This window comes from Eptesicus fuscus, chromosome 1 (genome assembly GCF_027574615.1).
Source record: "Eptesicus fuscus isolate TK198812 chromosome 1, DD_ASM_mEF_20220401, whole genome shotgun sequence".
Taxonomy (NCBI): Eukaryota; Metazoa; Chordata; class Mammalia; order Chiroptera; family Vespertilionidae; genus Eptesicus; species Eptesicus fuscus.
Genome location: NC_072473.1, coordinates 30,440,519 through 30,466,164, shown reverse-complemented (window position 1 = coordinate 30,466,164; position 25,646 = coordinate 30,440,519). Strand labels below are relative to the sequence as shown.

The 25,646-nt window shown below is 39.6% G+C and overlaps 1 protein-coding gene and 1 non-coding gene across 2 annotated transcripts in view; both read right to left on the bottom strand.

Annotated features, from left to right (window-relative positions):
* Positions 1-25,646, bottom strand: part of CHM (CHM Rab escort protein) — a 410,199-nt gene that overhangs the window by 58,124 nt on the left and 326,429 nt on the right. Inside the window, exons 11-13 of the mRNA XM_008159484.3 lie at positions 23,636-23,713; positions 3,450-3,554; positions 2,992-3,055 (exon numbers count right to left, since the gene is read on the bottom strand). Coding sequence (XP_008157706.2) covers positions 2,992-3,055; positions 3,450-3,554; positions 23,636-23,713 — 247 coding nt within the window. The remainder of the gene's footprint in view (positions 1-2,991; positions 3,056-3,449; positions 3,555-23,635; positions 23,714-25,646) is intronic.
* On the bottom strand, positions 9,532-9,614 carry MIR361 (microRNA mir-361). Its single transcript, NR_129128.2, has one exon. It is a non-coding gene; the product is annotated as a microRNA mir-361 (primary transcript).

Below are 25,646 nucleotides of genomic sequence, written 5' to 3'. Positions count from 1 at the left end.
CCGCACACTGGCTGGTATGTAAAAAGCACCTACTATTTGCTAAATGATTAAATGAAAGAACTGAGGTTCATGTAATAAAAAACATATTTGTTTCATATAATAGAAAGCATCCAACTTAAGGAATTGTAGGAACCTATTTTTATTAGTGAACATATAGAATTAGTGGCCTGGTGCATGACATTCATGCACAGGGGTGTGTGTCCCTCAGCCCAGCCTGCACCCTCTCCAATATGGGACCCCTCAAGGAATGTCTAACTGCCCTGGTAGGATTGGGCCTAAACTGGCAGTCGCAATTACCTCTCACAATCCAGGATGGCTTGCTCCCAACTGCTCGCCTGCCTGCCTGAATGATTGCCCCTAACCACTCTGCGGCCAGCCTGATAGATGCCTAACTGCTCCCGTGCTGGCCTGATTGCCAATAACTTCCCTCCTCTGCTGGCCTGGTTGCCCCTAACTTTCCTCCCCTGCAGGCCTGGTCACCCCCAACTGCCCACCCCTGCTGGCCCGGTCAACCCCAACTGCCTTCCCTTGCCAGCCTGGTTGCCCTTAACTGCCCTCCCCAGTCAGCCTGGTCACCCCCAACTGCCCTCCCCTGCAGGCCCGTTCACTCCCTAACTTCCCTCACTTGCTGGCCTGGTCTGGTCACCCCTAACTGCCTCCCCTACAGGCCTGGTCACCCCCAAATGTCCTCCCCTGCTGGCCTGGTCCCCCCCCAACTGCTCTCCCCTGCATGCCTGGTCCCCCCACTGTCCTCCCTTGCAGGTCTGGGTCCCCCTCAACTGTCTTCCCCTGTAGGCCTCATTGCCCCCAACTGCCCTCCTCTGCCGGCCTGGTCACCCCTAACTGCCCTCCCCTGCAGGCATGGTAACCCCTAACTGCCCTCCCCAGCAGGCCTGGTAAGCCCTAACTGCCCTCCCCTGCAGACCTAGTCCCCCCCAACTGTTCTCCCCTGCAGGCCTGGGTGCCCCCCAACTGCCCTTCCCTACAGGCCCTATCGCCCCCAATTTCTCTTCTCTGCTGGCCTGGTCACCCCTAACTGCCCTCCCCTGCAGGCTTGATCACCCCCAACTGCCCTCCCTTGCAGGCCTGGTCCCCCTCAACTGCCCTCCCCTGCTGGCCATCTTGTGGTGGCCATCTTGTGTTCACATGGGGGCAGCCATCTTGTGTGTTGGAGTGATGGTCGATTTGTATATTACTCTTTTATTAGATAGGATAGAAGCCTGGTGCACGGGTGGGGGCCAGCTGATTTGCCCTGAAGGGTGACCCGGATCAGGGTGGGGGTTCCCTTGGGGCGGCCTGGGTGAGGGTCCTGTGGTGGTTTGCAGGCTGGCCACACCCCCAGTGACCCAAGTGGAGGCCCTGGTATCTGGGATTTATTTATCTTCTATAATTGAAACTTTCTAGCCTTGAGTGGAGGCTTAGGGTGGCCAGGGTGTGCGAAAGCTTGGCTTCCTCCATCACCAGGGGCAACTCACGCCTCCTGCTCTCTCCAGCTCCATGGCTGCCGCCATTTTTGTTGGGATTTATTTATCTTCTATAATTGAAACTTTGTAACCTTGAGTGGAGGCCTGGGCCCGCCAGGGTGTGCAGGAAGCTTGGCTTCCTCCATTACCAGGGAAACCCAAGCCTCCTGCTTGCTCCGTGGCCACAGCCATCTTGGTTGGTTTAATTTGCATACTCACTTCTGATTGGCTGGTGGGCGTGGCTTGTGGATGTAGCAAAGGTATGGTCAATTTGCATATTACTTTTTTATTAGGATAAAGGCCTGGTGCATGGGTGGAGGCCAGCTGGTTTGTCCTGAAGAGTGTCCCAGATCAGGGTGGGGGTTCCCTTGGGGCATGGGGCGGCCTGGGCGAGGGGCCTGTGGTGATTTGCAGGCCAGCCACGCCCCCATGGGGTGAGGATCCCCACTGGGGTGCCTGGCCAGCCTGGGTGAGGGGCTGATGGCTGTTTGCAGGCTGGCCACGCCTCCTGGTGACCCAAGCTCCCAGCCCCTCCTTTTTTTATTTTATTTTTTCAGTTGCTCCTTGAGCAGAGGCCAGGGCCGGCTGGTAGCAAATATCTGGGATTTATTTATCTTCTATAATTGAAACTTTGTAGCCTTGAGCGGAGGCCAGGGCCAGCTGGAAGCAGGTATCTGGGATTTATTTATCTTCTATAATTGAAACTTTTTTAGCCTTGAGCAGAGGCCAGGGCCAGCCAGGGCAGGTGGGAAGCTTGGCTTCCTCCATCGCCAGGGGAACCTAAGCTTCCTGCTCGATCCAGCTCCATGGCCACCGCCATATTTGTTGGGTTAATTTGCACACTCGCTCTGATTGGCTGGTGGGCGTAGCGGAGGTACGGTCAATTACCATGTTTCTCTTTTATTAGCTAGGATAGGTCTGACAGTCATACTTACTGAGTAAGCTGATTTTATCAGTCACTGTAAAATATGGTCAGAAGGGAACACACCTCTAGAACTTAGGTGAACAGACTGAGGGAAAACCACAGCTATATAGAGACATTCCAAAAGAATTGGAGGTGAGAAGGCTGAAGAGGGTACTGAAATGAACAATGGCAATAAGGAAGTACCAGAAATGAAAATGTGTGTTGCTACTCATTCACACCAGGCCTACTGGTGGGCTTACCACTAGTACTGTAGCATTTCTTATCATGAAGTCTTTTCTTCCAAGATTTTAAAATGTGTTCTCTGGGGATTATCTTTTTCTTCTCATAACTATGTATATTCAGTTCCAAAGAAATAGTTGTTGGAACACTAGGATTTAGTCCAATTTTCCTAGCATAAATCTGTTATATAAGGCACAATTATTTTTGTTAAAAGGAAATCTTTAAGAAACCAAGATTATTACATAATTGCCATTATATATTTTTAAATGTCTTAAATTAGCACATATGGCTTACTACATTTTATTTCACCAATATTAATTTATAGATATTACCATGTAGATTAAATTAGCAACATGTTATTAAAAAGTACAGGACTAAAGTTACCTGTTGATCTGAATCTGCTTGTAGTACAGATCTATCTGTAATTAGGACTGCCCTGGAAATTTGCCTATAATGCACAAAACAGTTATTCAGTGATTCAGATTCCATGGATAAGTTTCATTTACAGTTATATAACCACCAGAAGGCATATTTCAAAGATTTAAGTTACGATAAAAGTGTCACCTCCCCAAACCAAGTCAAGTTCTGCTTTAATATTTTCTTGGCTCATGAAAGGAAGAATATTGTGACCTGCAGACAAACCCCAGCTGATGCAAAGGAGTCAAAATTAGGCTAAGTTCCCCCAAATCAGACCCTATAAGAGAACAATGGTAACAAACTCAATACTGTTGTTTGGTATATATCTGCATCTTACTTGAACAATGGTTATACAGAAGTTTCAATGTAATCACAAATTTCTATGTTTCACCTTCCCTTGGACAGTGAGTGATGTGGTTCCTTACCTGTATTGCACGTGTGAGCATGTGTTCTCAGAAAAGTAACTGTCTTCCACAAGGAAATGCTTAGAGATTATTCTCTGACCAAACTGATCTATGATTGCTTTGCATCTACAAAGAAGACAAGCATAGCAAAAATGTTCTCATTGATGATGAAATAATTGAGCAAATAAACATAATCAACTACCAATTTTGAATCTAAAATCAATTTCTTAGATTTTAAAATTGCCTATAATTTCACATTTTTTATAAAAACATGGACATTATATACAGAATATATATTTTTATTGCTATCTGGAGTCTTTTACTAGTAAACTATAAAATAAGTGTGAGATAAACCTCAAATATTTATTTTGAATGGCATTAGTAAGAAATACAAAGTTAGGAAAAGTATATAGTATGAGTTTTTCTAATGTTTAGGAACATAGAAGCTTTTTCCTTAATTTAGAAAACAGGCTCTTTTTGTTCTTAACAGACTTAAGGAAAGGGGAAGATAAAAGTTGATTAAATATCTTGCTATATCATTCACAGCCTGTAAAAGCCACTAAAGACTTTCTATTTTTCTGTTACGTGTTGCTTTCCCTTTTGTTCAAGAATAGCTCTCTGGTCACATGTGTGATAATATGTTAGACACCCCCACAAAAGGCCTAGAACTTCTTTTAATATCTGTTTCCACTTTACTTCAAAGGACGATTATAGAAAGATTTCTTTCAAGTGCAGTTTCCAAATAAGGAAAACAATTATGCATGGACATTATCAGGTCTCTGTCATCTGATATGTGTTGGGACAATGAATCACACAGAACCCTCCATTGACCTTCTTTCAATGTGTCTAGATAAAAGGATGAAAATTAGAATCCATCTCCTTGCAGTGCCACAAGTTATAAATGTACTTTATAGGGCTCATTATCTGAACTAATGGACTAAGGGCAACATCCTTGAAATGGACTTACCAGCACCGACAAAGCCAGTATGCAATATTTCAGAAACTGTATGCAAATGTCTGCATGTTTGCTATATCTTTTTATTATGGAAATATCACAATTTACTTTTGTCACAGCTTCTCCTTTTGGGATCAGAATTATGTTATTAGAAATACACTTATATGTATGTCCTAATAAAATGCAAGCAAATAATTTCAAATCTATACCACATTTAACTAAACATAGTATAAACTAAAATATGCTGTATCACTCTAAAATGAAGCCAAATAAGAGATATTTACCAGGCATAAAGGCATTATAAAAGGACAAAAATCCAAAACCAACAGTGAGATGAATTTAAGGTGTATTTCCTAAAGGCATATGATGATATTCTGGTATTCTTGAATAAATGGTGTGCCACTGTTGGGATAGACTATGATATCTCATGATGTTAGATATACATAATATGTATTTTAATCAATTAACCACATATTAACACATGCTATATTACATTAGTATTTTTGATTTTCGTCATCTCACATCTACTTCCTTTCTCTTCCCAACTTATGTTCCGATGTATCTCTCCTCACATATCATTGAACTAGAGCTCTTACCTTATAAAATACTCAACCAAATAGATATAAGGTATTTATACCTCAATATTGTATTTTGCAAAATAATTAGTTAAAAAGTAAAATACTCAGACTCCTGTTTTAAACCATTCATACTCAAGACCCTTCATGGGTAAGAGCCCTTACATGGGCTGATCCCCTGCCTAATGTAGTAACCAATAATACCAAACACCTTGGTCATCCAGGAGTACCATGGGTAGGGCAAGGAAGTATAATTACACAGGGGTCTCCACCCAGCTTCCCTTTAGTATGACACAAAATCAAACCACTGCCCCTTTGTGTATAAAATTAAAGAGAGGTTTCTGGCTTGTGTGGACACCAAAGGAAGGGACTATTACTACTTGCTCCTGGGAGAGGTGCAGAAAATGTAACTAAGACCTTGTCTATACAAAAAGAAATGGACAGCCAGTTTGAAATGGAATTGCCATGACCTAGAGCAAAGAATATCCTTACATGATATTTTCTACAATGTCATTATAATTTTTCCCAGATTTGCGTTAACCCCATTACTTATAATAGTACCTCGCACCCTTGGGAATCAATAAAAAATCATCTTTTTGGTGCTTGGAGACAATGGTAACAATCTCTTGATATTTTAGAATTACAACAGCATAATATACAATTATCCCAAACAAACTTACAAACTAATTCTTTGAATGTCTGGCAGCAATTTAAAAAGGACATGAAAGGATTTAATCTCTTCCATTGTGTAGAGAGCTCCCTGGGAAGGCATCTGAGCATTCTATATTGGTCCCTCTTGCCCTTTTGGCCACAAAGGGCCCTCTTCTCACAATCCAACTGCCCACAGCTGTTGCCTGAGCTTTCTGTTCATGCCGAGGTTGAAGCCTCGTGATGGCTGGTACCATGGATCTGTCTCTCGCCCAGTGGGTTCCCCAAGATATGTGATCAGTGCTGGGGCCCCGCCAGCAGGTGAGGGGATTCCAAGGCAGGTGCTGGGCGTGGAGGCCATGGGGGCATAGGCTACTAAGGAGACAGAATTGAACCTCACATCACCCTGCTTGGCCCCGGAGGATGGCTGGTTAGCCAGAGACGGGTAAGATTCCTCAGGGAAGGAACAACCTAAGACAGGCACAGTCACAGAGGGGCCATCAGGAGAGAACTTGGGGGTCAACAGAGGTGGGGCACAGATCCTCACCCCCCCGCAACTTTGCAGGGGCCTGAACGCTCACCCCTTCTGAGGGAGGTCTCCTGTCCCCATGACTGCTTAGCTTCCCATGCCCAGCTCAAACAGCAGCTGCCCTCTCACTGCAATAAGACTTGTTTGAGTTGTCTTGTACCCATGGTGTGGGGAAGTGGGTTTTAGATATCTAAATCCAGCCTAGTACCAGGAATGCTCAGGGCCTACTCAAGAAGGCAAATAATCCTTTCCACTAATATTTGTAGGGTAAAATAAGATTGCTGTTAGAATATTAAATTCGACAGTAAAATAGTAGTCAAGTTTTCAGGCTAATTTAAATTGGCTAATTGAAATAAGTGAATATTCTAGAAAAATTAATTGTACTGGACAAAAAGCTGTTCCTGAAGTGTTAACTAAAATTTTTATTGGTAGTTCATCTCATGGTAAAATTGCATAACATGTAATGAACATAAAGCAGTCATATTTTAGTGCAAAAAATTAAAATTTAAATTTAAAAGCTATCAAGACTACATTATAAAATTTCCAAAAGCCTCTTAATATTTAAATCAAAAAAGGGGGGATAGTAGCCGAAACCGGTTTGGCTCAGTGGATAGAGCGTCGGCCTGCGGACTCAAGGGTCCCAGGTTCGATTCCGGTCAAGGGCATGTACCTTAGTTGCGGGCACATCCCCAGTAGGGGGTGTGCAAGAGGCAGCTGATCGATGTTTCTCTCTCATCGATGTTTCTAACTCTCTATCCCTCTCTCTTCCTCTCTGTAAAAAATCAATAAAATATATTTAAAAAAAAAAAAAGGGGGGGGGATAGTAGAAGAATATCATGTAAGGAAAAATATCCTGTAAGTAAATTACATCTAGAAAATTTTTACTTTAGAAAATTAACTTTCATTTATAATGCTAACAGCAAGACACCCATGTAAAACATACTTGGTGTCAAAACAAGCCAAAGGAAAATCGTTTGGGCAAAAATGAAAAAGGATCGCAAGTCAAATTTATAGAAAATATTCCATTATTAACTTTTGGTCGAGAATGTTTGTATATTTTCAGAAAACAACTCCGAGACCATGTGGATTCCTGCAACAGAGGAATTGACAGGACTACTCCAGCCATGAAGACAGAAGAGAAACAGTCCAGAGATGGAAGACGCTGACGACGCCTTGCCATACTAGCAGTCAGCAGCTGTGCATCACTTCAGGTTGCCCAGGACCAAATCAGAGAGGGTTGGACCTGCATTACCACCATTTGTCCACCATCCAGAACGGAAATATCATTGCTGACATGTACAATAAGGAACTGTTTTACATTGAAATTGGGACTCAAAAGAACTGTTGGCCCAGAAAGAAACTCACTGCAGACCGATTCATTTGCCTGTCAGCATAACCATTATTGCTTGTCTCATTTTTGGTTCTTATAAGTATATTTTTAGTAGCACATGATCTCACTCATCTAGGGGAAATGATGAACAACATAGACTGCTGAACAAGAACAGACCCAGAGACAAGGAAGCATAGATCAGACAGACTGTCGGACCTCAGAGGGAAGGTAAGGGAGCATGAGGATAAGGGGGAGAGATCAACCAAAGGACTTGTGTGCATGCATATGAGCCTAACCAGTGGTCATGAACAACCAGGGGATGGGGGAATGCGTGGGGAGGGGTGTGGGATGGGAATGGGGGGATGAGGACAAATATGTGATACCTTAATCAATAAAGAAATTTAAAAAAATTATGGCTTTAGCCATTTTATTTTATTTTTTAATATATTTTTATTGATTTCAGAGAGGAAGGGAGAGGGAGAGAGAGATAGAAATATCAATGATGAGAGAGAATCATTGATTGTCTGCCTCCTGCATGCCCCCTACTGGGGATCAAGCCCACAACCTGGGCATGTGCCCTTGACTGGAATCAAACCCAGGACCTTTCAATCTGCAGGCTAACACTCTATCCACTAGGCCAAACCGGCTAGGGCCATTCATACACAATTTTAAACACAAGGTACTTTAGGCAATGGGGAAGATAAATCTGCTGATCCATTATTAAACATTGATTTGTCCTGACAGCACTAACAAGTTTTTTCCTTGCCTTAAATTCAGAGATTATATAGTGTCAAGAGAGAATAATCTGGGCAGAAAAAAAGAGGTTGTTAAAAATCTTCTATCTTGCCCTAACCGGTTTGGCTCAGTGGATAGAGCGTCGGCCTGCTGACTTAAGGGTCCCAGGTTCGATTTCGGTCAAGGGCATGTACCTTGGATGCAGGCACATACCCAGTGGGGAGTGTGCAGGAGGCATCTGATCGATGTTTTCCTCTCATCGATGTTTCTAACTCTCTATCCCTCTCCCTTCCTCTCTGTAAAAAATCAATAAAATATATATTTTTAAAATCTACCTTTTGATAGGGATATAGGCTATTTCTATATAATAAAAGGCTAATATGCAAATTGTCCCCTCGGGAGTTTGACTGGGAGACCAGGAGTTTGATTGCTCGCTATGATGTGTGCTGACCACCAAGGGGCGACACGCAACATGGCGGGCGACCAGTGGCAGTGATGGGGTGCTGAGGGAGTGAGGGAAGGAGGAGGCAGGGAGGTGGGGAGGCGAGGAACCTGATTGGCCCTGATCGCTGGCCAGGCCTAGGGACCCTATTGGTGCAGGAATTTCATGCACCGGGCCGCTAGCATAGGTATATTATTTGTCAAAAGTCAGCTAATGAGCACTTAGATTTGGGCACTTGCACTGCATGTAAAATTTTCACCAAAACCAAAAAGCTGTAAATAAATATTAAACTCTAGTTGATGACCTGCATGCTGAAGTGTTTAGGGGGAACTGTACTTATATCTGGACTTTACTGTGAAATGCTTTAAAAAGGTGAAATGATGGACAGAGGGATAAGCTTTCAAGTAGATATATGATTAAGTAAGTATATTAAAATGTTAATTGTGGAATCTAGATGGTGGATATAGAAGTGTTCACCCTGAAATTCTTTCAACTGTGGCATAGATTTGAAAATTTTAATCATAAAATATTGGACTAACATTGGCAGGGAGGGGTGTTAATATAAATTGTGGACTCTAGTCTAAGTCTTTGCAAAAAGCGCCCATTTAAATAAACCACACAATTAAACCTGGCCATAAGCTACTGAGAACTCTTTGCTTTGTAGGAATCCAAACTCTAGTAGGACTGCTTCAATGGTAGCTATACCTTTAGTGACAGGTAGACATTGGTTTCACAAGTTATGGTATATGAGGAAACAACTGGGGACCACTCAAAATGCAAGTATGGGGACATGGGGATTAAGGAGTTCAACAATGCAAGGGCAATATACCAACAAATGTTCCTATGTATGCTGAGGCTTCTGAATGAAACAGTGATTCTCAGAGGAGGAGGAGAAGGAAGCAAATCAGAATCACACCTGGGGGACTTTTTCAAATTATAAGTACCCCTGGAGATTCTGATAAGCTCCCAAATCCCAGGGAAGAATCACCATCAAGTGTGCCACTGCTACTATTGTATCTCTATGCTGTGCTAGGTGGAGAAAAGTCAAGAGCTATTACTACAGAAAGAAAGATATTGATTTCTGCAGTAATTGAGGTTACGGTCACATATGCTTCCTCAGTCTGGTAGATGATAATAACACAACTCACCTGATAGCCTCCTTTGAAGTACTAAGGCTCTAGGCCTGAACAATTCAAAGCAAGACACATTTAAGTAAGTGATAAGATTTGTTTCCCTCTCAGACACTTGACTTACTGTCATATATTTGGTTTAATTGGGAGAACAATGAAGAAAGGAATATTGACTTGGGACCTATACGTAGAGTTTGTACTATAAGATTAATATAACAAATTAGATGACATTCAGGTAATGGAAAACAGCCAAATGAAACAGTGCTGCCAGAGACATTAAAATACCCTCCCGCCAACCCCTTTCACATGAACCTGAGGAAGCCATTAAAGATTAACAACATTTTGGATTTAGTTGAGGTTCTTGCTGAGCCTCATAAATAGTAAATTGAGGTGGAGCATAATAAGAGTTCCTAGATACAGGGACACAATGACAAAGCTGACCATAAGAATCACTGAAGTCAGGCGAAACATTTCTAGAGCTGAGCTTTCTAAATCACAATACTTACTCAATTCTTAGTGCACTGACACAAGGATATAAATATCAAAATGATGATAAGGAAGAAAATACTCAGCAAGACAAAAACTCTTTATCTGGAATTTGGCCCAGAGGAGAAAAAATAACATTAAAACAGGCATCACTATTTTCTTCAGAATTAATATCCCAACTAATTGTATGGTAAGGAGTGCAGAAATCACATACGACATAATTTTTACAAACATTAATTAAGGAAATCAGAAGATTCTCAATCACTGAAGTAAACAAAATAATTGTCCCTACTCACTATGTCCTTCCACGATTTCTCAAACACATTAGTTCACATGCCACCTCTTCAATGACACCATTCCAAAACACTTACCATTCATTTCTTTGGGGTACAAATCTATTCCAATAGTTTCAAACACCATTAACCTATTCTGACCAATCCAAAGCTCTGTATCCATATTTTAAACCATTTATTATCCATTTCTTTCTGGAGAGATTCCAAATGCTTTTTAAAACCTAGCATGCCCCAAACTGAATTCATCATGGCCCTTCATCTGCTTACCTTCTTGAAATTCCCTATCTTAGGTAATGACATGACCAGCACTTAACAATTTCCCTAGCTCAGAATCTCTGTTTCTACATCTAATCTGCTATTCAATTTTCATTCTACCTTATAAAGATTTCTTGAAACTCACCTTTTCTCTCCATTTCCACTGAGACTGCCTTAAACTCTTGTTCAGTCTTGTAAGACAATGGACTACTAGCAAGTTGGTAGCTCATCTGCTCAATATAAATGTATGGCAAAACAACCATGTGCCAACCACTGTTCTAAGAGGTGAGAATAAAAATATCTTGTCCTAAAGGAACTGCAAATATAATGAAAACTCAGACACAGGCAATTATAAGGAAATGCCCAAGTCCAGTGATAAGAGATTAGGATGCAGGGGAGTACCCAACTGAGGGTAACTATTTTTGAAGTATGAAAAACAGTTAAGCAAGCAAATAAGGAGAATACTGCAGGTAGAAAGGCAGTATGTGCAGGGTACAGAGGCAAGAAAGAGAAGTACAGGAAACCACAAGTATTTCAGTATTGATTGACAATAAAATGGAAGCGGATGCTGGAGGGAGAAGAGAGATGAGCTTAGAGAGGCAGGCAAAGACCAGTTCCCTAAGCTTCATGTGTCATGTAAAATGGTCTTAAACTTTATTTTGAAGTGCTATAAAGACACTGAAACTTTTTACACAGGGAGGGACAGAGTCAGATCTGCATATTGAAAAGATCTCATTGTGTAATTCTATCTAATAAAAGAGTAATATGCAAATTGACTGTCACTCCAACACACAAGATGGCCACCCCCATGTGGTCACAAGATGGCCACCACAAGATGGCCGGCAGGGGAGGGCAGCTGTGGGCGATCAGGCCAGCAGTGGAGGGCAGTTGGGGGGGACCAGGCCTGCAAGGGAGGGCAGTTGGGGGCAATCAGGGAGGGACCAGGCCTACAGGGGAGGGCAGCTGGGGACGATCAGGCTGGCAGGGGAGTTGTTAGGGGGTGATCAGGCTGGCAGGCAGAAGTGGTTAGGGGCAATCAGGCAGGCAGGCAGGCAGGCAGGCAGGCAGGCGAGTGGTTGGGAACCAGCAGTCCTGGATTGGAGAGGGTGAAGGTTGGGCTGAGGAACACACACCCCCATGCACGAATTTCGTGCACCGGGCCTCTAGTTATCTCCATAATTTATTTGTTCTTTAATGACCCCTGATAGACTCTAAAGTCCATGAAAACAAAGACCATGACTGTCTTTTTCTCTGCTGTGCCCCCAATGCCTGGCACACATAAAATAACTAATAATTGTTGAATGGATGGCTAAATGGGTAGGTAGATAATGGTAGAAGTATTCCATTTATGTGAACAGTGTAGAGGCAGAAATAAATATACAGAATCTCTCATTTAGGAGGTAAGGAACCTCTTTCTATCAGTGTTTCTTTCAAATCACTGCCAGAATCACTAACTTACTAGTAAAAGTAGCAAATCTAATTTTGTCATTTATCCACTTAAAACTACTACTGATTACAGTCCAAACTCCTTAGTATAACATAGGAGGATCTTCAGTATCCAATTACATTAATAATTGCTACTAGCTAATATGTATTAAGTTCTTACTATGTTTAATAAAGGTTTCTGCTAGCTTTATCTGTTCATTTAAAATTAAAAATAAGTCAGTGAGGTTGGTACTGTCATGTCTAACTTTACAGATTAAGAAACTAGAGCAGAGAGAGATTAAACAACTTGTTAAAATTCACTCAGGTAGTAAGTACAGAAGCCAGGATACTGATCAATGTCTATCTGATTTTAGAGCTTTCACTCTTTACTGTGATCTTTTTTGTACACAAGAGCAAGGCCCATGATTTATTCATCTCTTTATTGCTACAATAACTAGCATAGGGGTTGGTGAAGGTTAAATATTTATAATATTATCACTATCATTTTGCAAATGAGACATGCTAAAATCAGAAATTCACTGACTTTCCGACAATGAGAAATGGTATTAAGAATCAATCACCTCATGCTTGGTCTAATATACTATTCACTACTAATTTACAAGTATACAGGAAAGGTATAGTCATTCCTGACATCAAAAAAAGATATCTCCAAGAAATAGTCATAGGAGGAAATCAAGTAATTGAGACAGCTGAAGTACACAAGAAACACTAGCTGAAGTAATTAGATTCAGACTATTGATTACAGATATATTTGGCCCAAGGTTATCCACACCTTACCCTAATATCAAATACTGTATTGCTAAATGACCAAATCTAATTTACAGGAGTTTTACATGGTCAGCACAGCTGCAAAGGAAAAGAAAGCTGCTCAATAAGAACATTCAGTGTTTCCAAAAATAGTCAACAGAGGGGTTCAGTATTAGAATTTAGTGAGAAGGTATAGAAAAGAACTACTGATACCTATGTCTGATACCTCTGAAAATTAAGAAAGCAGAGCCAATGCACAATATAGCAAAGCGTGCACAGGAAAACCAAATTAAACAAAAATGAAAAATAAGTTTTAGCTGAAAATAAGTATTCATTTGGTTACATATTCCGTATTTCTTCTCTCAAAGTTTATACAATACTTTGATGTATAATCACCAAATTAAACTCAATGCTATGATAATTTATGTTTCCATTTGCTTTCCTCAATGGAGGGTAAAAGAGAAGCACAAAAACACTATCAGTTTTTACCATTCATTCATTCATTCATTCACTCATTCATTTCACACATAGTGAGTATAGTGGGTGATAGGAACCTGCTCTGGTTCTGGAAATATAGTTGTGAGATCCTCCCTTTTCTTACAGGAGACTTAAAAATAATCATACAAGAGGACCTGACTCAGGGGCTAACAGAGGGTACTGATCTAATCCATGGGAGCAGGAAATAAACTTAGAACTTAGACCTGAGGCATGAGTAGCTCTTAACTACACCAAAGGGGAGAGATGTCAAGTGCTCCACATAGAAAAATAGGGAAAGAAAGATAATCTAAGACCATAAGGAGATAAATATAAATCTTCGCAGATTCCTTGACTAATAATCTAATTACACCTAGAATAAGCAATCATTTGAGGCAACCTGATTCCTTAAAAAGAAATATATGCTATATATGCCCAAATATGTTTTCAAGGTTTTTCCCTCAATAAATTATCCCTCATTTTACATTAAGTCCTTACAAAATACCTCTTATTACTGGTAGTTTTCTCAAATATTTGATTTGTAATAACAAAGTAGTGTTTGGGAAAGATACATTAGCCTGAGTTAACTTCAATCAATACTAGCTTTAGATAAATTTGGTAATTATTAGTGATGGTATGAATTTACATTTTTCAAGTATTGATTGTCTCTCAAATAAAACTTATGAAGATCACTTAAACAATTCAGTATAGTGAGAATATTGTAGATATCATGAACATTATGAATGCAGGTAAAATTTTTAAAACTTATCTACTATTAAAGAAATAAATGTCATGGCTTGGAATAAATTTTCCAATAAGAAAATCATATCTAGAATCCAAATGTCTGTATCTTAAACAACCAATATGAATAAGAAAAATATATTCATTAGAAAACTGGAGTTCTAATAAAATGATTTAATAAATAGCATAAGTAGACATTTTGTTATTTCATTTACACCCATAAAAGTAGACACATACAAGTTGTTAATTTTTTTTAAATTTCTCATTGGAACTGAATATTGCCCAATATGTAAGTAAGGCCTACATTTGGGCATATAAAACACTTTAAGATAATTTATTTCTAAATGTTGAGGAAAAATTAAGTACTTTAGGTACTTTCAGTTAACTCAATGAAAGCATGTCATATCTGGGAGGAGACTTGGGGAGTTCATCTAACTCATCTTACAGATAAAATACTGGCCCAGAGTGACTTGTCCACTGTCATTCATGACAGTAATAAGTTTTCAGGTCTTCTCTCATTCAAGGGCTACCTGGCCATACATGCCTTAAGACTGTTAGACAGTTGTTATGTTCGAGGTCTTTCTATGAAGTTATAAAAGAAATGTTAAATCACTAGCAGTCTGTCTGCTATTTAAAATTCAGACTTAATGCCAGTAGATCTGGAAGGTTCACCTTGATGTAGGCTTAGAATGAATTAAGACCCAGAGACCCCAATCCATCATGAAACACAGTACCATAGGCTTGATCCCTAACTCTACTTTATAGATCAGTGTTTCTCAGTGTCATCTAAAGAGCACCTATATTAGATTAACTTGGCCTGTACCTTAAAACTGCAAATGCCTTGATGTACTCTAAGCACGTTATTCAATTTCATTCCCCAAGGGTGAGGTTCAAAAATCCACATGGTGTTTTTTACAAGTTTATCTGGTGATCCTAAAGCACATTAAAATTTGAAAACTACCCAATTTTTGTTTTTAAACCCTCAGCTCTCATCTATCTGTTACAACTGAAATCTGTAGAAGAGCACAAAGTAGAGTTATAACGTTCACAGCTTATAATAAAAACAGTAAAAACTGAGGTAAATGTAGCCTTTGTTCAACAAATGCTATTACTGTACTAACGTATCCATTTTTTTTATGACAAACAAGATTCATTCAAATTCATGTCACTAAGAGTAACATGTGGGACTGGAATAGTGCCCAAAAAAAGGTACAAGGATCTAAGTAAATAAACACTAAACAAGCAATTCATTATCTGCTTTTCCGTCGTTGGGCACATACTCATGCTTCAAAATGAAAACATAAGGAAAAATGACCTCTGAAAGCTATAAAGACAACTATTCCTTCATGAATCTCCACAGAGTTCTTCGTGAGCCAATATATAAATATCTTAGACCTCGAGGGACATATTTTTTCATGTTTAATTTATGTAGTACCTTTCTGTTAAAGTGCTAAAAGTATTTTAAAACCCTTTAGATCATGTGTCTATTTTATGTTACACTGGAGAATTATTTTTCTAAAGCAAATTCACTATCTAAAATTTACATGTTCTAGAGTTGACTTTTTTCTCCACCATATCTTAAAATATTAGTTATTGCACTCCAGTTAGTCTATACGAAGATAAACATTTTATGCTATTTAGACTACAGACAATTATTGTAACATGAAAAAAAAAAACAGTTTAAAACTTAACATGTTTGTTCAAGATATTAAGGTATTTTCTGGATGAACAATTACTTTTTTTCTTTCTGTTTATAAGATTTATTGGTGTAACATTGGTTAATAAGATGATATAGGTTTCAAGTGTACAATTCTATCATAAATGACTTCATATTGCATTGTGCCCACGATCTAAAGTCAAATCATCTTCTGTCACCATATATTTGACATCATTTACCCTTTACTATCCCTTACCCCTATTCCCTCTGGTAGCCACCATGCTGTTGTCTGTGTCCATGAGTTTTTGTTTGTTTTTCATGTTTGTTTATTTGTTACTTTCAGTTTTGTATCCCACATATCAGTGAAATCATGTGGTTCTTAACTTTTTCTGACAGACCTATTTCACTTAGCATTATATTCTCAAGGTCCATCCATGTTGTCACAAATGACAGAATTTCATCTTTTCTTATGACTGAGTAGTATTCCATTGTATACATGTACCACATCTTCTTTATCCTATCATCTATTGAAGTATACTATGGAAGCAAGAACTTTTGTTGTTTCCATACCGTGGCTACCATGAATAATGCTGCAATGAACATAGGGATGCATATGTCTTTGCAAATAAATGTTTTCAAGTAGATATGCAGAAGGGGGGTTGCTCGGTCATATGATAAATCTATTATTAATTTTTGAGGAGCCACCAGACTTTTTTCCATAGTGGCTGTACCAGTTTACATTCCCACCAACAATGAATGAGGGTTCTTTTGCCTATACAACCTCTCCAAACTTATTACTCGCCTTGTTGATAATAGCTATTCTAACACATGTGAGGCAGTGCCTCATTGTAGTTTTGATATGCATTTTTCTAATAGCTAGTGAAGTTGAACATCTTTTCATATATCTGTTGGTCATTTGGATGCCTTCTTAGGAGAGGTTTCTGTTCAGGTTCTCTGCCCATTTTGAATTGGATCGTTTATTTGGTACTGAGTTGTATGAGGATCTTTTTATATTTTGGACTAGAGGCCCAGTGCATGAAATTCATGCATTGGAGAGGTTGCAGGCTGGGCTGAGGGTACCCCAGCCTGCACCCTCTCCAATCCGGGACCCCTCAGGGGATGACCGACTGCCGGTTTAGGCCCAATCCCCGGGATAGGGCCTAAACCAGCAGTCAGACATCCCTCTCACAATCCAGGACCTGGCTCCTAACTGCTCACCTGCCTGCCTGCCTGATCGCACCTAACTGCCCCCCCTCCCCCACTGCAGGCGTAGTCACTCCCAACTGCCCTCCCTCCCCCGCTGGCCTGGTCACCCCACGCAGCCTGCTGCTCAGTTGTTTGGTTGCCCCTCACTAACCCCCCAGCCGTCCTGGTCACCCCACACAACCTGCTGCTCAGTCGTTTGGTCGCCCTTCACTAACCCCCCTGACGGCCTGGTTGCCCCAAACAGCCTGTTTGGTCGTCTGCTCAGTTGTTTCGAATGCAATGGTCACTTAGCCTGTTATAAGGATTGTTTGCAAATATCTTCTCCCATTTGACCAGTTGCCTTTTTGTTTTGTCTGTTTCATTTGCTGTGCAGAAGATTTTTAGAATGATATAGTCCATTCACTTATTTTTGCCTTTATTTCCCTTGCCTTTAGGTCATATTGATAAAATATTCTCTAAGATCAAGGTCCATAAGTTAAGTACCTATGTTTTCTTCTATGTAACTTATGTTTCAGATCTTATATTTAGGTGTTTGATCCACTTTGAGTTAATTTTTGTATATGGGAACAAACAACAGTCTAGTTTCATTCTTTTGCATATGCCTTTCCAATTTTCTCAGCACTATTTATTGAAGAGGCTTTCTTTTCTCCATTATGTGTTTTGGCACCTTTGTAGAACATTACTTGCCCATATACAAGTGGATTTATTTTGGGGCTCTCATTTTTGTTCCATTGGTCTGTGTGTCTGTTTTTCTTCCAATACCATGCTATTTAGATTATTGTCACTTAGTTGTATAATTTGAAGTCAGAGAGTGTGATATCTCTGCCTTTTTTCTGTTTTCTCAGGATTGCTTTGGCTATTTTGGGTCTTTTGTAGTTTCATACAAATCTAATAATATTTTGTATTATGTCATTAAAAAATGTCATTGGAATTTTGATGTGGATTGCGTTAAGTATATATATTGCTTTGGGTAATATAGACAGTTTAACTATGTTGATCCTTTCAATCCATGAACATGGAATATGTTTCCATTTCATTGTGTCTTTTTCAGTCTCTTTTAATAATCCTTTGTAGTTTTCAGTATACAAGTCCATCACATCGTTTGTGGGGATTGCAAAAGCAATTGTTATTTAATTCTTTTTCTGAAATTTCATCATTAGTATACTAGTATAGGAATGCATTGAATTTTTGTACATTGATTTTGTATCCTGAAACTTTACTGTATTTGTTTCTAATAGTTTTTTTAGTGGGGTCTTTAGAGTTTTCTATGTAAAGATCCATAAAATATTGGCCTTAAATGACACATTAGACCAAATGGACATAATTGACATTTACAGAGCCTTTCATCCAGAACATCAGATTACACACTTTTCTTCAGTGCACATAGAACATTATTAAGCATAGATCATATGTTAGATCACAAAACAAGCCTCAACAAATTTATGAAAATTAAAATCACACCAAGTGTATTCTCTGACTACAATGCTTTGAAATTAGAAATCAACTGCAAAAAGTAAAAAAACAAAACAAAACAAAAAAAACCCACAAATATATGGAGAGTAAATAGATACTACTAGAAAAATGACTAAATTTAATATTTTTTGATAATTGTGTACTTTACAACTACATGTTCTTTTTCCAGCTATCTTGTTGCCTTCTAGCTGACCTTAAAGAATAGAAATAGAAATAGGGTCAAAATAGAAAAGATGAGATCAAAACATATATAGAGACCAATTAAGAATGAGAATGTGACATATCAAAACTTTTGGGATGCAGCAAAAGCAGTAATAAGAGGGAGATTTATATCATTACAGTCCTATCTCAAGAAATAAGAGGGCACTATAGGTAAATGTGGAACTTGCCTCCTTCCACAAACACATCAAAATTACAAATAAATGACAAAACAACCACCATTAAGTACCATCTGAAATTTGGCTGAATGGAAGTGCTAAAACTAGGGAATTAAAGAAGGCAGCACACCAAGACTAGTAGAAGTGGCAGAGATAGGTAACAGGCTGGTCCCATACCCACATGTGGCAAATAAAAATCAGGAGGGATATCTGGGCTGCAGAGGTTCCCCCTGAGGAGCAGGGTCCTAGCCCCACAGCCCAGGGCTCCAGTGCCAAGAAGAGAAGTGCCAATAACTTTTGACTGTAAAGCCCTAGCTGGTTTGGCTCAGTGGATAGAGCGTCAGCTTGTGGACTGAAGGGTCCCAGGTTCGATTCCAGTCAAGGGCACATGCCAGGGTTGCAGGCTTGATCCCCAGTAGGGGGTGTGCAGGAGGTAGCCGATCAATGACTCTCACTCATCATTGATGTTTCTATCTCTCCCTTCCTCTCTGAAATCTATAAGAATATATATTTTTTAATTTAAAAAATTATTAAAACAACAACAAAAATGCAGCAGTGATTGAGGCTGCTGGAGTCTTAGGCAGTACCTATTAAGCGGCCTGCATACAGACTTACTCTGTTCTCACTCCCTCAGAGCTGAAGCATTGGGGAAGCAGCTTAAAAGGCATAAGAGACATATGGGGAGGAACTGAATTGTCTGGTATCAAGGTGAGGGCTGGAGGGGTAGCTTTCGCCCAGACAAAAGTAGTAGCAGAGGCCACTGTTCTTTTGATGAGCCCTTCCACCACAGAGCCCACAGGCAGGAGCCATATCTGAGACTCCATCAACTTGGCTCACACTTTTGCCCTGTCCTGGTAATCTCTGAGGCCTGCTCCAACCAATATTTAGGCCCATCCAAGGTAGCTCTAGTGGCTTTTTCATAGGAATGACCTATCATGGCTCATGTTTCATATTTTCCTAAAATCTCTCAAACAAGCAGCATTTTGTCTCAGCACAATCTGTGCCTCTTGCTAAGTGGCCACTCCTGGGCACCTTCAAGCCCAGCAAAAGTAGCGGCCACCTACAGATCACTTTGTAGCTCATGCTGGGGAGCCTTGGGCAGAACACAGGCAGTGGCTGACCTTGGCGTACACCTTCTAGGAGTCCCCAGAGACAGTACACCCAATGGACAGCTTCAGACCACATCAAAGCACCATCCAACTACCTCCACAAGTGACACACTCAAGAGGTGGACCAGTGGGTACCAGAACCCTGCTAAATCAGTCCTGCTCTGTGGGGTGGGTCCCTGCAAAGCTAATCCTCCACAATAGTAGGAGTTTGGTGGTTGAAGTAAGTCCTTGCAGCTGATCAGCTTCGGGTAAATCCCTCCCATTGATATGCCAATAGCAATCAAGGCTCAACAAGAGGAGAGTGTAAGCCCACCTGGGGGGGGGTGCACTTTGAGTGCCCAGCTTAGGAGATCAGGGAGGCTGTGCCACTGGACAGTACAGAACACCAACTACCTTAGCCCACTATAGCAAGCCTGGGAGACGTAGCAGCTCTACCTAATACATAGAAACAAACACAGGAGGCTGACAAAATGAGGAGACAAAGAATCACATCACAAATGAAAGAAAAGAACAAAACTCCAGAAAAAGCACTAAAAATAATGGAGACAAGCAATCTACTAAAGGCAGAGTTCAAAACACTGGTTATAAGGATGCTCAATGAACTTAGAACCTCAACAGCATTAAAAAAAGGACTAGTCAGAAATGAAGGATATACTAGATGAAATGAAGAATAATTGACAGGGAGAGTAGATGAAGCTGAGAATCAAATCGGCTATTTGGAATGTAAGGAAGAAAAAAAAAACACCCAATCAGAACTGCAAAAAAGAGAAAATATTCCAAAAAAATGAAAATAGTGTAGGAGCCTCTGAAACAACTACAAGCATACCAAAACATTTGCATAATGGTGGTGCCAGAAGAAGAAGAGAAAGAGCAAGAAATTTAAAACTTATTTGAAAAAATAATGACAGTAAACTTCCCTAACCAGGTGAAGGAAAAAGACATACAAGTATAGGAAGCACAGAGAGTCCTTAACAAGAGGAACCCAAAGATGCCCACACCAAGACACATCATAATTAAAATGCCAAAGGTTAAAGACAAAGAGACAGTCTTAAAAGCAGCAAGAGAAAAGCAGTTAGTTATGTACAAGGGAGGTCCCGTAAGAATGTTAAGTTTATTTCTAAAAAGAAGCTTTGAAGGCCAAGAGGGATTGACAAGAAATATTCAAAGTGAGGAAAAGCAAGGACCTATAGCCAAGATTACTCTACCTAACAAAGCTATCATTTATAAGTGAATGATATTTAAAGAGCTTAGCAGACAGAAAAAGGTAAAGGAGTTCATCACCACCAATGTTAAAGGGTCTTCTTTAAAAAGAAGAAGAAACTAAATATAAAAATATGAACAATAAAATGGCAATAAATATATTCTTTGAAAAGATTAACAAAATTTACAAAGCACGGCAAGACTCACTAAGGAAAAACGAGAAAAGACACCTAATAAACAAAACCAGAAATTAAAGAGAAGTTACTGTAGACATCACCAAAATACAACGGATCATACAAGAATACTATGAAGGACTATATACAATCAAATTCGATAACCTAGAAGAAATGGATGAGTTACTAGAAATATATAACCCTCTTAGACTGAATCATGAAGACCTGGAAAACCTACATAGACAGATCAATAGTGAAGAAATTAAAACAATCATCAAAAACCTCCCAAAAAATAAAATCCTACCTAATAAAATGGTAATATGTAAATTACCATCACTCCACTACGCCCACGATTGGGCCAGAGGGAGGCGCAGGGGGCGGGACTCGGGGTGGCCGGGGCAGCCGATTGGGCCAGCAATACGCTGAGCTCGCATCGCCAGTGGCGGCGCGAGCTCAGCGTCTGGGCCATGGCTGTGCTGCAGAACAGAAGGGGCCTCTGGGGCAGCGAGCTCACGTCCCGCCACGGACCATCAAAAGCGGGGAGCTGGGTGCCTGTCCGCTCTGGCACCAGGCTTTTCAGAAGCCTCCGCTGCACTAAAGGCTTCTGAAAGGGCTGGTGCACCAGCGGACAGGCACCCAGCTCCCCCGCGATCGAAAGCAAAAGCATGTAGGGGACCTTACACGTGCATGATTCAATCATGCACTGGGCCTCTAGTTTTAAATAAAATTTAAGGACCAGCGGGCTTCACTAGTGAATTCTACCAAACAGTCAGAGATTTGATACCTATTCTTCGTTCAAACTCTTCCAAAATATTGAAGAAGAGGCAGTACTTCCTAACATTTTATGAGACCAGCATAATTCTGATACCCAAACCCAGCAAGGATAAAACACACACACACACAAACTGCAGACCAATATCTCTAATGAATACAGATGCAAAAACCCTAAATAAAATATTATTAAATTGAATACAACAACACTTTGAAAAATAATATATCATGATTAAGTAGGGTTCACTGCAGAGGCACAAGGATGGTACACGCAAATCGATCAATGCAACACACATTAACATAACAAAGGATAAAAATCATACGACCATATCAATAGATGCAGAAAAATAATTTGATAAGATACAACATCCATTTACTAGTATGCTTAAAACACTCAATAAAATGGGTACAGAAGGAAAGTACCTCAACATAATAAAGGCAGTATATGACAAATCCTCAGCTAATACCATACTCAATGGTGAAAAACTGAAAGCTTTTCCTCTAAGATCAGGAACAAGACAGGGATGTCCATTCTCACCATTGTTATTCAACATGGCACTGGATGTCCTAGCCAGAGCAATCAGGCAAGAGAAAAAAATAAAAGGCATCCAAAATGGGAATGAAGAACAATTTCTTTATATACCCATAAAAACAGTTATATAAAAGATACATGTTAGTAGATTCTTAAGAACACATAACAAAAAGGAAAATTTAAACAGATCCTAAAATTTGATCCAATTGACTCATGTAAGTTTTAAGGTAAAAGATAATAATCGAAGACTATTTACTTAGTGTAATTCAGACAAGAGTATATCTTAGTATCTAAATAATAAATCCCAGAAAAAATGTTATTTAAATATAAAAATGCAGATAAATGATCCTCCACTTTATATAAAAAAAAGCAGGCATATTCTTATTTCAATCCTAAACCAGCCTGCAGGCCTGATGTGGTTGTAAAAGATTTTATCCTCAGATAACAGGGCAGCATAGTTTATGACAACAATCTACCTAAAAACTCATTAAAGTTTTTTTCTTTTAGAGTGACATGCATTATCATCAGAGATTAATCTGATGAGTCTTTAGGTGAGCTTCATTTTTAAAAATGCAATAACAGAGGGCTTTGTTGTCATCTGATGAAAATCAATTAGAGGAGGTAAGGCCACAAGGAAAACTAAAATCACTCATCACCCACCCCCGGCAGCTGAAATGATTTGTCTTCCAAGCTTGGATGATCAGGAGCTATAGTCATATTGCAAGGAAATTAATTTAGTTTCTATATTCTGAACTCACTTTACTTGTTCTGGAGGATCTAAACACAAATTACTTTTAATCAAGGTTGATATGTTATTAACACCAAGGAGGATCTTTGAAGAATCATTTTTAAAAAATTGACTTTAGCATTTTTCACCTGTGCTTGGGGTGTAAATATAGGAAGGTAACTTATATCATTCTTACTTTCTCGATTCTTTGTCCACAACAAGGCACTGCACTGAATGGCGAAGACAATATATTCCACCAAATACAGCACACATCCTAGGAAGAGAATAGGAAAATGAGAATTAGGATTCTTGAGTTGAAAATTAAAGTAGCATTATTTTTAAGTATCTTACATTTAATAATTGGTCTTACAGAAAAAGGACCTTGATAGTTTGTTATTTTCTTTATCATGGTATTAAGAATATCTCAGAAGTAAGATTAGTGATATTCTGACACAACCGAAGTCCTACTGCTAATAATACATTGTGGAAACCTAGAATTGTGACCAAACCAAAAGTATCCCTAAGAAAGCTCAGCTATTACCCTACCCCTTCCCTGCCCCACAACTAGCTACCAATTACCTAAGAAACACAGGCTACAAATAGTCTCAAGAGGTGATGTATGAGATCCCCCCTGCAACAGAAGTGATGACAGAGAAGTCTTAAGGAGGAAACAAGCAGGGAAGACAGAGAATGAAATTAGAGCAGTAAGCACATGAGTTAATGCTAGAGAAACTCCAAGGAGTTACCTATCTTACGAATATAAGGGTTTGTGTTTTAATGCCCACCAAGGTAAAGGAGAGGTCTTGGATTTCAAACAAGGCAGGTAAATGGAAAAGTAGATATTCTCTCATAATGTCTGGATCCTTAAAGGACTACACCTCAGTAAAAGAGTGATCTAGGGAAAAATTACTTACTACAAGAGGGAGAAAACAAAACAAAAAAATGTTTCCTCTAAAGCCATGGGTGGAGGAAGATTATACCTCTATATGTATAACCAGTAGTCTGCCCTCACACAGGTTGAGAGTGTGAAATCACATTACTACATTACCCATGAAACCTTGACAAATAAAATAGCATGAAAAGTGGCTCTGGGTCAGTAGTACCCCTGGAGTCTTGGTGGAAGCAATATTACCTCAATCCCAGCCAAGTGAGATTGCCACAAATTGAGTCCCCTTATGATGAGTTTATAATCTAAAATTATACAACAGATGAAGAAACATATCTTATCCTGAGTGAGAATTAACAGACATGACAAACAGGAGGATTAGACTCTCAACAACTGTATTCAGATAGTAGAACTATCAGACAGAGACTATGAGTATCTTTAAAAGGGATGAGTTAAAAACATAATAATAATGGAAAGAAGGTTGTGGTAGGCTGAATAATGCCATCACAAATGATGTTCACATTCTAATCTCTAAAACCTGTGGATATGTTCCTTTACAAAGCAAGAGAAACCAAATTAAGTATCTTGAGAAAAGGAAATTAACCTTATTATCCCAGTAGATGCAATGTAGAAAATTAATTTTCTTGAGAAAGGGAAATTAACCTGATTATCCCAGTGGGAGCAATATCATTACAAAGGTACTAAAAAAGGAAGCAGGGTGCTCAAAGTCAGAGAAGCTCATGACAGCAATGCAATTGCAGAACAGTGGAGAAAGAATGGACCACTGGAAAACTGGTTTTGAGACAATATAATTATATCCCTGCTTTACACCATGTTCAGAATCAAATCCAGGTAGATGAAAGGCATACATATAAAAAGGGAAACTTCTAGAAAAAATATAGGTGGATATATTTTAGGGCTCAAGGGAAATATTTCTTTAAAAAGATACAAAAATAAAAATCATTAAAAAAAAAGAAGAAAAATGGCCCAGATTCCACAATGGTGGCAGAGTAAGTGAAAGCTACAGTGACATGCTCCTAGGCCCAAACTAGAATTACAACTAAAATACAGAAAAACTATCCTGAATAATCAATTGAATACTAGCTGGACAGAACCACTATAACCAATGACGGAAAGTAGAGACCACATAGATACTGGTAGGAAGTGCAGAGGTGCAAAAGGGCTGGCCTGGTTCCCACAGGCAGCAGCTGAAGTTCCAGAGGGCTATCTCAGCTGTGGGGGGTTACCACTAAGAACTCTTGGTTCTCAACCCCAAGTTGGGCTCCAAGCCCAGAGCACCAGGACTGAGAGAGTTGCCCTC